The sequence below is a fragment of the Juglans microcarpa x Juglans regia genome, chromosome 5D (genome assembly GCF_004785595.1).
Source record: "Juglans microcarpa x Juglans regia isolate MS1-56 chromosome 5D, Jm3101_v1.0, whole genome shotgun sequence".
NCBI classification, from domain to species: Eukaryota; Viridiplantae; Streptophyta; class Magnoliopsida; order Fagales; family Juglandaceae; genus Juglans; species Juglans microcarpa x Juglans regia.
In genome coordinates, this window is record NC_054602.1 from 12,550,495 (window position 1) to 12,562,704 (window position 12,210).

At 33.9% G+C, this 12,210-nt stretch overlaps 2 protein-coding genes across 5 annotated transcripts in view; one reads left to right on the forward strand and one right to left on the reverse strand.

Annotated features, from left to right (window-relative positions):
• Window positions 1–1,787: 1,787 nt before the first annotated feature.
• On the reverse strand, window positions 1,788–2,550 carry LOC121266088 (agamous-like MADS-box protein AGL62). The gene has a single exon (XM_041169811.1). The coding sequence runs from the start codon at window positions 2,500–2,502 to the stop codon at window positions 1,813–1,815; it is 690 nt and encodes a 229-aa protein (XP_041025745.1). The 5' UTR covers window positions 2,503–2,550; the 3' UTR covers window positions 1,788–1,812.
• A 6,246-nt stretch (window positions 2,551–8,796) lies between these two features.
• Window positions 8,797–12,210, forward strand: part of LOC121266550 (tobamovirus multiplication protein 1-like) — a 30,484-nt gene continuing 27,070 nt past the window's right edge. For 2 of the 4 annotated variants that reach the window (XM_041170412.1, XM_041170411.1), the window contains exons 1-2: window positions 8,800–9,073; window positions 11,670–11,720. In XM_041170412.1, coding sequence (XP_041026346.1) covers window positions 8,969–9,073; window positions 11,670–11,720 — 156 coding nt within the window. In that variant the 5' untranslated portion in view covers window positions 8,800–8,968. Of the gene's footprint in view, window positions 9,074–11,669; window positions 11,721–12,210 lie in introns of all 4 variants that reach the window. The other 2 variants (XM_041170413.1, XM_041170414.1) reach the window with 2 other exon arrangements.

Genomic DNA, 12,210 nt, shown 5'->3' on the forward strand with positions numbered 1-12,210 from the left:
CATCTCATCTCATCGATTCTCCGAAGAGTCATGGATCAATATATTAAGTCCTATATCAATTAGTTTTTATCCAAACTTTGAGAGTATCAAGTACTCATGAAAATATATATATATATATATATATAATGGGGTCTAAAACATCTATTACTACTCCTATAAGTATTTTGAGCAGCATTCAATGAATAAAAAATATTGTTTGAAATATTTATATTATAAGCAGCAATAAATTATTATAAGGCACGCCATTTGTATGTTTATCTCTCACTTGAGCCTCTAGGAATATTTCTAACACTAAAAAACGTTTCACAGTTGAAAATTGCCCAAAATCGAAAATAAGGCACAGAAAATTCTCTTCCTAAAATAGTTTTTTTTTATTATTTTTTTATTTTTTAGAGAAACAGATATTTTTATTGCAATAGTCAATCAATGCAATATTTTTAATATCTTTCAGTACTACATGATTGCCAGAAATAATGATGGGACCCTCTCGAATCCAGATCATCTTCTCTTCTTCATAAGTGAATTCCAGTTTTGCTAGTTGGTGTGCTAGCTACACCATTACCTTCTCTGTGGACAAATTGAGTTTTCCATCCAGCTAGTCTTCCACTTAGAAACCATCTGATATCATCAATAACTTGCCCATACCAGGACCAGGTCATGTCTTGCCTCCTCACTGTTTATGGCTAACCTTAATGATCACTTGGGCATTTGATCCTTCAAAAGTACTAACATTTCCGAGCTGCAAGTCTGCACACGACTCGATCCAAAGCTAGCTAGCTCTCCACATGAGTGCCTTACACTCGGCAAGAACAGGTAATTAATTGGGAGTTAAACTTTGAATGAGCACTCAAAGCATGCAGTCAATATTTCTCCGTCACTATCTCTAATAATAGTCTGACAAATAGTACTTTATAAGGAGATAAGATCAACAACCTTTACTTACAAAATTAAGAAATCAATTCAGATTTTCTTAGCATGATGCAGTAATCATGAATGGTTGAGTACGTTACTGATTCAAAATTCAAGGTTGGAAATCACGAGGTGGTATTGGGGTTGCATATTAATTGGTCATTATATATATATATATATATGTATATATATATATATACACACACGTCTCCTTTACCAACAACATATAATATTATACCCGAAATCATCAGTTCAGCTGTAGTACTCTACCACCATGCATTAATTAATGGTGGTAAAGGAATGCTTATATATTTATATAAAAATGCTTATATATATATATTTATTTATTTATATAATTTTCGGTAGTAATACGGCTAGGTTAAATGATACTATGGATCCGGACATGCTGTTAATCGAGTCATGTTCTGCGTGGTCGTGAGAGAGGTACAATCTTTTTTGTATCAGCAATATTCCATCGGTTAAATAATTATGCTAGATAGCTACTTTTTCATTAATTTCGTCTGTGCTGTATTTATATATAGTTTTGATTTCTTCGGTCCCGTTGTCTTTTTCTTTTTTCTGATTTTTTGTTCTTTTGTTAGTATGTTAATAAGAATTTCACTTTCGAGAGACATGACAAAACAGATCAAAACCAAGTACTTTTAAGGTTTTTGAGTACTATCACAGATGGTAAAAAAACATCACATGAACTTGGTAGAATTAATATTGTATGGAAGTTTGATCTGCAAATCATAAGATCTTTGATTATAGTTTTCCGCAAAAACAAAAAGACCTCCCATTTGTTCTCTCTTCAAATAAAACGATCCAAAACATTATTGAGAGACAACACTAGCTATGTGTGTGTATACACACACACACACACATATAGCTAGGTAGATTCATTCAAAAGTGCCCCACTCCATAGCCGTAGGCAGGATGAAAGCCAGAACCAGAAGGATCACCTCCACTGGCATTGGTATCAGCAAATAAGGGGTTGGACGACGTCGTTCCTTGGGCAGAATATCCAGAAAGAAATGTTGAGGAAGAAGGAAATGCCCCAGCAATCGCAGCATGCTTCTCCTTCACACAGTTGCAAACAGTATTGTAAAGCTCCCTTAGTGACGCGTCCATTTTCTGTACATCTTCACAGCTAAGCTCCTCAATAGGAGCCTCCCACCAGCCCTTGTCGTCTCCCGGTCTTGCCTTTGTCAGCTTTTCGAGCTCCTTTCCTCTCTCCCTCTCAACTTCCAGTTGGCTAACGAGCTCGGTGTACTGCTGGCTGAGCTCGTTTATTCTCACTCGCCGGTGAGCCTCAACGAGCGGGTGGGTTCTGTCACCATGCGGATCAGGGTTTTGATTCAGGAAACGGCTGGTCACTGACTCGACAGAAGGGTGACCAAATGAAAAGGGTTTTCCGGCTGGTGAGAAGACAACCACTGCCACCTCAGCACCGCACAGGGTGGCCAGCTCGCTTGCTTTTTTGTAGACACCAGATCTGCGTTTTGAGAAAGTGATTAGGCGGTCATCTTCATTCTCTATTCTCTTCATCTCGATCTTTTGTCTTCCCCTAGTCCTTTTGCCCTCCACTGCCATAATTCCTGCAGAAAACAGGAGAGAAAGAGAGTTTGGCCTTTGTATGTCTTGAACTGATGGCCCTTTTGGTTAATTGGTTGGAGGTGTTTATATAGAAAAAGGGAAAACTTGGGCAATTAATTAAATGGTTTGTGAGTCCGTACGTATAGTAATTCTCTCTTTCAAGTTGCCCTTTTCATAGTAGCACTGTCTTAATGCATGCAGAATGAATGGTTTTCGTTGGCGCTTTTAATTCTGTTTACCCATGTCATCATGTGATATTAATTAGAGTTTTATCATGTACAAGCAAATTTGTGTACTAATTTATATATTAATGTAGTTGTCTTTATATTCTAAATTTAAATTAGTACTGTTTTCAATAAAATCTACTTTTTGATTAATCGTATTGAATGAGTGTGCGTATTAGTACGCAGAATCACTTATAATTAGATTTTTCCTATTAATTATGTTGCTTCTGTCTTTCCCACATGGAATAAATGTTCATTTCTGCACAGTTCATTATCTTATACATGCGCGCATCTCTCTCTCTCTCTTCATAATCCACGTATATACGTACGACTACTCCCACTCAATTCAAGTAGTACGTACTACTCATAGTATAATATATACATGCTTCTAATTTGCTCCTTCTTATAAGAGTTAAAAGTCCTTAATTAATATAATATTACGAGTTTATGTTAACCTAAATAAAAGATTTTATATTATGAGTTATATATTATATATGGAACTAATTAAATGCCCTTTTTCCAGAATATGCTGTTGCACAAGAGCAAAGGCAGTGTTTGCAGGGTCTGGGAAAAGTTGCAGTAGGGAAGATAAATGGAAAAAGCGCCTGATATCTCTTGGGTTAAGGCTAATTGGGATGCATCTCATGAGAATGCTTCTCTTAATAAATTGGGTATTGGGGTGGTTTTAAGGTATGATGAAGGGGAGGTTCTGGCTTCCTTGAATTCTGTGGTGGACTGCTTGCAAGATCCTTCGGTTGGGGAAGCTTTAGCACTGAGAAGGGCTGTTTTGCTTTGTGGTGAGCTTGGTTTCTCGAAGATTGTACTAGAAGGGGACTCACAAGTTATAGTCAAGGCTGTCAACAGTAGTGAATCTCTCTTTGCAGATTATGGATATGTGGTGGATGAGGTGAGAGGTCTACTAAAAGCCAGAGTGGATTGGAAGGTTAGGTTTGTACATAGGAAGGCCAATAACGTTGCTCATAAGCTTGCTAGATTAGTTTTCAATTTTCCTATAGAAAGGGTTTGGATTGAAGAAGGCCCTATAGAGTTTTTTTAATACATTACAGCAGTAGAAATATTGTAATGGGTGACTATGTACGTAAATGATATGAATGAGAAGTACTGAGGTATACTTTACAAAAAAAAAAAAAAAATGTCCTTTTTTGTTTTCTTTGACGATAAAAAAACCAATTTAACTCATTGTTAGACCAATTCTCTAACGTCATTAACTGTGATAATTAATTAAAGAGAAATATGTTAATCATCTTTCATATTATTTTAAGAGATTCAATAATATTGTAGGTGATCATGGAGTATCAAGATCCAGCTTGTGAAATATATATTGATAGTTTTGATGATATTAAAAATATTTTACACTTAGATCTTTGGCCTCGATCACGTTGAGACTTCTCATGATCTCTGATCTCACCCTAGCTCTTGGTGATGCATGTAGATCATGCATTGAGCCGTCACCCTACCATGCATGGGTTTGTGTCTCCTTCCAGCTTCGCTTACTATATATTCTCCTTTCAATCTCCCCGAATATTCTATTTGCGGCTCTTTGTTTTGCTATCTCTTTTGCTTTTGCTTCATTTACTTAACCTATTTCGGTAGTTTTGATCGCTTCTTCGCATTTGGAAGACGTCTAGGGTGAGGGCCGACCGTCGGTACGTAGTAGATCTTATAATAGACGACCATCCATCGCGTATCCATCTTGGGAGGGAGATTCTCCCAACTATTATCGAAAGGAGAAATTTTATTTGCAGGCTATACGGTCTCATTGATAAATGTGAGTAAAATTAGAAAAAATATCATTTTAAAAAAGATATTATTATAATTTTAATTTTTTTTAAATATAATCGTATAGACTTATATAAACATTATCTATTTGAGAACTATACGTAGACTAACTCGATCGGCCTCTCTTCTATTGGTTCATTCCTTTTCTAAATCTGATTATGTTTAATATTTTTTACACGTTCCAGCCTAATCAATCGTGTCATTAGTTGTCTAATGAATTTCTTCCTTCCAAATTTATTATGGAAAGTTGTTGCTTCCAAAGAATCGCTTTTTAGAACGGATCGTTTGGTCTGATTTTAGACATATTTTAAAATCTAATCGATATTATATCGATTTTAAAATTTAAAGAATCGATATCGCATCGATTATACCCTTAAACCTATATTTCCGGTTTTACTAGATTCGGTCCGATTCGATCATGTTTTTTTGATATATTATATAGTATATATAATATATAAATATATATTATAGTATATAATAATGTATATAGTGATATATTATAGTATATTATAATATATAGTGATATAATATTAATATAACTATTAATACAATAGATTATAGTGATAATATATAGTTATTTGTATATAATTTTAAAACTTATTATTATATTAATCAGTAATTCATCATATAATACAAAATTATTTTATATATAATTATATATAATATAAAAATATTTTATACAATATAAAAAATCAAAATATATATATGAATCGGTTCGATCTGGTGTTAGAAAAAGAAAAATCAGAATCGGACCGATTTTAACCGGTTTTGAGAAAAATAAAACTGATACCAGACCGAACTGAACACGGTACCGAACCCAACCCATTGGTTAAGTCCGGTTTATCGGTGAAACTGGTTTTTTTTTTTCACTGGCTTTTTTTACGCAACATGTTCAAACTATATTAGTTTTTTAAATTTATTATATAGAGCTCGTTCCATAGATAAAATTTTATAATTATATACCAGTATATAATATCCAATCAAAACCCTAAGGATAGAACCAAAATTGTAACACTCTTAAAAAGAGTTAACAAATTAGGATATCCACTTGTACCAATGTATAATTAGTCCTAGCACTTATTATATAATGCGTTACTTTACGGCCTAATTAAATTACCTATTAAAGTGCTCCATTAATTGCCATCTCCTCTTGAAATATTTATTCGAAGAAAAATGATACACATACTACTATTTTCATATCCATATTTTGAATGAGTGATATTTTTAAAATAACTTATAAAATTAGTGACATCATTTTATAAAAATATCTTTAATTTAGAACATGATTATAAAAAAGATTGTACCCATATCATTATTTTTATTTCAATGCATGCCCAACATTATTTCCTTTATCATATATTGAGTAGCTTGCAATAGAATCTATTCGAGCATGAAAATTTCAAACAAATTATAAATATTGTTTAACGATGATGTTGTTGTTGTATTGTTTATATTTTATGTAAAAAAATAAAAAATAAGAGTAATATTATATACAATTTTAGGAAATGTAAATCTCATGCACTCATTTTTAAAACAAATGTGAAGTCTACTATTAAAAAATAGTTTTTTATGTGTATTTCAGATTTATTAAAGAGAATACGTAGAAATATTAATGTGTCCTAAAATTACAAATATCACTTTTAAGAAAATTCTTGATATTGATGGGGAGAATTTTCCGCGTTCAAATGTAAAAACTTCTTTAGGTCTGGTTTGGATAGTGAATTGAGATTAGATGAGTTGATATTGTTTGTAAATTAGTAGTGATATATTTGAGTTGAGATAATTAGATGAGTTAGAAATGGTTTGAATTAAAATATTTTATAGGATTTTGAGAAATGAGAGAAAAAAAAGTTAAATAAAAATATTATAAACTTAAAATATTGTTAGAATATAATTTTTTAATCTTATTTTTATTTTAGCATTTGAAAATATTGAATTATTTTTTATGTTTTGTTTAGAAGTTTAAAAATTTTGTAATAATTAGATAATAATTGGATGAAAAAATTCAAGATTTTAAATTAAAAAGTATTTATATTTATAGTATTTAAATATTGAGATGAGATAAGATTTCATCTGTCCAAATGAATCTAATCAAAATATAAAAATAAGGATGTTGCTACGTCCTTGGAGGATTTCTACCGAAATCCTTTACCAATTAGTTAAAATCTTTTTTTTTTTAAATTTTTACTTTCACCATTTTCTTAAACTATTTAGATATTTTAAAAAAAAGCTCACACATTCAATTAAAAACACTTACTTAATCATTAAGAATTTTTTTTTTTTATCAAAAGCATTTCCCTAAAAATAATTCAATAGTGCCATAGGCAATCGAGCTAAGAAACTGTGGGGGAACCGTGGCTGACGTGACCAATATATTTAAAAAAAAAATAGAATACGAAATGGGAAGGTGGGAAAGTTGAGATTTTAAATTTCAGAAGAGATTACGTTCGTGTTTGGGTCTAGATTCAAGATCTGTGTCGTCGTCTTCGTTGCCATGAGCCTTGCAGAAATATGTACTCCCTTCGGCACTCTTCCCACACTTCTCAAACTTGCACTGCTTCCCTCCCCCATGCTTGACACAACAATCAGTGCGGCCACGTGCACTCTTTGTGCTGCCTGGCACTGCACATCTCTTTCCACCACCATGGGCAACACAAAAGTTCGTGCCTTCATGGACACTCTTTGGACATTCAACTTCCTACACCAAATTTCTCCTACACAAATTTAGTATCTTATAAGCCAAAAGAATTAGAGTGCGTTTGGATGTTGAAATGAGTTGAGTTGATAAAATATTATTAGAATATTATTTATTATTATTATTATTGTTTTGGGATTTGAAAAAGTTGAATTGTTTATTATATTTTGTATTGGGATTTGAAAAAGTTGTAATGATGAGTTGTGTTTCCAAACGAAGCCTTAAACTTATAATTACAAGACAATGTCTCAACCATAACTTAGAAATACCTGCTTTATTACACGTCGCGCAGACAATAAGAACAACAAAATTGTGGCAGTGATCAAAGTTCCCATTCCATAATAAATAAATAAACAAAAACAACTTTAGTTGCAAATGACTAAGAACACACGACAAGCACAAGTGAAAACTTTTACCAATTCCTAGTCCTGTGCATGTGTTAATAGTTGATGTTCCTTGATAATTGAACCCCTCGAAAATACTCTGCAATACCAACATCAATGACGAAGGTAGCTCATCTTGCACTTCGACATCTTCCTTTGTATCCATTTTGAAACACCTAGCTCATCTTGTTATGCTCATTCCACGAATATATCACACCTTCAATCCATTGCAATAGACAACCCAAAGACAAGCATAACATTAACATAAGTTCATCGAACTTGACTAATTCCACGAGATATCGACCTAATTAAGCAGACCCAAATGAGGAAAAAAAAACCAAATCTCACATAGGTACGCTTTATCTCTTTGTGATCGTCAACTCAATGACTACCCAAATCCAGAAAATATTCAGAAACACTCAAGATATACAAAAAGTTATCACTTTGGCATGGGACATATGTGGACTCAAACTAGTTGATGCAGGTAGTCGAAAGCCGGTTAGTACAAAAACAAAAATAGGAGAAGTTTCAATACAAACATAATAATACATACATTAATAGAAAAAACAGACTTGTGAAACTAAGTACTCTGTTGTAGTCGATCACTTGTGGCTTAAGACTTCGTGGGTTGAAGAGGAAACATACTTGTGAAACTTAAGGAGACGAAAATAGATCTTGAGGAGGAAACTTGAAGAGGAAGGAGGAAGCGGGAAATTTGTTAGAGGAGACGAAACTCAAAAGATCTTGCAAAGATGGAGATGGAGAAGGAAAAGGAGAAGATGAGAAGAGAAATGATAGATGAAGAAGATCAGAGGAGACAAGGCGAAGTGGAGAGGAGAAAGAGAATGAGTAAAGATTCGTTGAAGATAACGGATAAAGTGTCTTTGTGGGATGCATATCCTAAATGAACCGTTTCATTTAGACATGTAGGACACGGCAGTATTCACAGCCGGCTGAATTCAGCATTTTTCAAAATCATTTAGCGGTATTCACAGGTCAAAGTAGAACGTCGAAAAGTCAAAACCACCTCATTTCTCAACGACGGAAGGACACCCGCGTGTCAGTATCAGACAAAATACTTTTTTTCTCACAAATATCTCCCCCCAATTACTCATTTGACCTCTTAAATTTCAGCTAATTTCCATTAATACCCACCAACTTATCCGAAATTCAAGATTTCCCCCCATGTCGGGTGAAATCCTAGGAAAGGAAGCAAATAAAATCGCGCACCAGATCTGCCATGACAGATACCTTCGGAAGGACTTGTTTCAGGCCGTACGCTCGACTGTTTGAAAGGAAAAGCGTCGCCATCAGACACTTTCTTCATTCCTGGTCGTAGAAAGTTATCGCGAAAGAAAGAGATGCTTGAATTGAGAGAAGGCGCCTGCTTTCCACGGGTGTTGGTGGGTGTCAATGTGGTTCTTGCTCTAGTTGATGCCATTATTGCCGTTCTTGCATTTTATCAGGTTTGGTCTGCTCTTTTGATTTCGGTTTTAGGTTTTTTTCTCTTGCGTTTTCAAATTTGAGTCCTTTGTGTCTTCTTTGCTTCTTGGATAAGATGATAAGATACGGAATGTGGGTCGTAAATCTGTACGGAGTGGGACTTGATTGATGGAGTTGGTTTTGCAGAGTGAATGTGAACGTTTTAGAGTGTTAAAGAGTGGAATTTGATAAAAGAAATTGGTTTTGCATGTCGGTTTGGGTGGTTTAGAGTTTGAGCTGGGCATTTTGCGTTTATATGATAAATTGTGAATGCGGGTACCATTCATTTTAATGGTTGGGACGGTTGGGTGAAAGACTAAGAGTATTTGTCATGTTGAGGGAGGGTTTGTTTTGATTTTATGACATTCAATTGAAAGTAAGGGATTTTATGTAAAAAGTTAGTGGACTTCCATTTGAAATTGAGTGAACTGCCATTCAAGTGTTGAAGGTTAAGGAGACTGTGCCATTTGAATTAGCAGTGGCTATATCCGCTGACAGAATCGTAAAGCCTGGTATTCCTGATAAGAATAACCTCGTAAGAGCACTAGTAGTGGGCTCAACAAAGCTAAAATTTGGCCAAAGTTTAGCTAAAGTGCACAATAAACCACTATAATGGACTCATCAAATGAATAGTGATTATAGCATAAGGTTATTTGGTTGGCCAAATCTGGCCTGGCTAAATATTATTTTGAAAATTAATAATTCCTTCCCGCTACCTCTGCTCTCCCACGCAAGAAGGAAGACTGGAGAAAAATTTTGCTCTGCTTTCCTCTCTTTCATTTGAACTCCAGCAGCTGCAACCACCGAAGGATAGCCCAAGCGCCAAATTTTGGGAAATTTGTAAAAGTGAATTTTCTAGTCAAATTTTGGCCAAAGTTTGTTGAGGACACTACTAGTGCTCTCATTCTTTTTTGTATGTGATGTGTGTATACTAAATGCCACTTGGAACGTGTATTTGCTAGCCGACTTTAGTTGGCTCTTAGGTGGTTGGTTGCATTAAGGCCTCGTTTGTTTTCAGGAAACATCTCATCTCATCTCACTTCATCATTACAACTTTCCCAAATCCCCACACAAAATAAAGTAAACAATTCAACTTTTTCAAATCCCAAAACAAAAATAATATTAAAAAATATATTCTAACAATATTTTATTCAACTTTTTAACTTTAATTTCATCTCATCTCATCTTATCTCTGAAAACAAACGAGCCCTAAATGTTTGGTATTTCCTGCTTGCTATATCCTTTATCTATTTGTTAAAGTACCATTCAGATGATTATTATTATTTGTTAATTGATATATGATAAGCTATCTTTGGAATACTCAACCCATCCGAGATCTTGTCCTGACAGCCTGAAAGTCAATGTGTTTAATACAAGAGATGCAATTTGAGGTTTGCTGGGCTGGACCTTGAAGAAATACCAAATAATTGATTGTGTAGAAATGTTCACTATTGTTGTGACCATGGCATTTAGAACCACTTCACTCAACACAAGAAAGACTATGGTCGGGTGTCTGATTTATTTTTGGGACATACTCTTATTCCATTTGTGTCATTGAGCTTTGTTTCAAATGACTGCCCATTAACCCAAAAAAGAGGTGGAGAGTTGAATTGTGGATTCAGGATTCATTGAATGCATATGTAACTTACCAATCAAAGTCCCCTTATTCCATTTGCTTTCTCAAGAACTCTCCTCAGCTGACAAAGGCTTAAATCACGGGGTATGCTATGCTGTCCTTGCTTTACAAATAATTTATTTGGGGATCATATATTCCTGTTGAATTATTTATATCATGCCTTTTAAGGACCACCATGTCAACTCAGTTTCTTTTCCGTCCACCTTCTAATCATTTTGGGTTGACCGAGAGATATTTAATTTTAGGGTTCTGGCTGGACTTTTCTATATTTTTGTCATTCCAAAAATTATGATTAATTAAATTTTCATTGAAAAAGTTTACCTTCTATTAGCGTATTGAGTTTCTAAAATTACAATGGTAAGTACACTTAGGATCATGTTATCAACAAGGGACTGCCTCACCTAATATAGTACTCATTTTTTATTTATTGCTTAGGCACAATTATGCTGTCAGTGCTGATTCCATCATGCTGGAAGTTTTCAGTTTTAGTTTTACCCTCATTTGTTTCTGATTGTTGATTGATTATTTACATCAGTTTTAGTTGGTGCATTTAGCAGGAGAGAAATGATAGAAGCTTTGAAGATCGTGAGAGAACATTGGATGAGCTTAAAGTTTTCTTTTTTCAAAACTTTATTTGTTCCTATGGGCGGGGGCTATTGTTTGTAATGGGCTAAATGTCCATGATCTTCTACTTTTGATTGTAAACTCTAATTAGGTTATTCTCATGTATAGAATTCTATGAATAAAGCTTCTTGATTACCTATAAAAAAAAAAAAAAAAAATTATTGGAACACATACTTATAATGTCTACAAAGAATAGCAATAGTTGTCATTAATTGTAAAGGTTTTGAGGTATAATGTTAGTAGTCTGAAGATGTTATGTTAATCCCGCATGTCATTTGAAGTTCTTTTTCTGATTGTCATTTTGCCTGATTGTGATCCAGTTGATAAGGATTCACTCAAGGAATTCACAAGTTGTCTGGACTCGCCAAAAAGTGAGTGATATGCTACATATCATCATACCACACACCTCCAATTGTCTGTGTTAATATGTATGTGTATCTATAATTTAATAATCAACAGACTTGCTAGATCAATCTAGGAGTTATGATGCATGCACATCAGTGATGCATAATTTGTTTACTTTCCTTTCTAAATTTGAAGAATTTTGGGAAATCTGTTTGTCCTGATGGGATTGGGACTAAGCTCTGATATTAAATGCACGTCATAAATATTGATTTCAAGATTTAGGTTAACAATTGAAGTCACCAATCACTTTATGTTGTGCACAATCTTTCATGGGATAGATGGATAGACATGGGAAGGATGACTAATGGTAAGGTAAATTAAATGGTGCTGTCTGTAAACGCTGTTTTAGTTTAAGAGGAATCTCTGATATATGATGAATGTGTATGGTTAAGACTTAACTCTTCAACATACATATGTGCACATGGACTCACATATGTAGACATTTATGAATCTGTA

Excerpts from the sequence above, each read along its gene's own strand:
- LOC121266088 (XM_041169811.1), bottom strand. The coding sequence starts at position 2,502 with ATGGCAGTGGAGGGCAAAAGGACTAGGGGAAGACAAAAGATCGAGATG.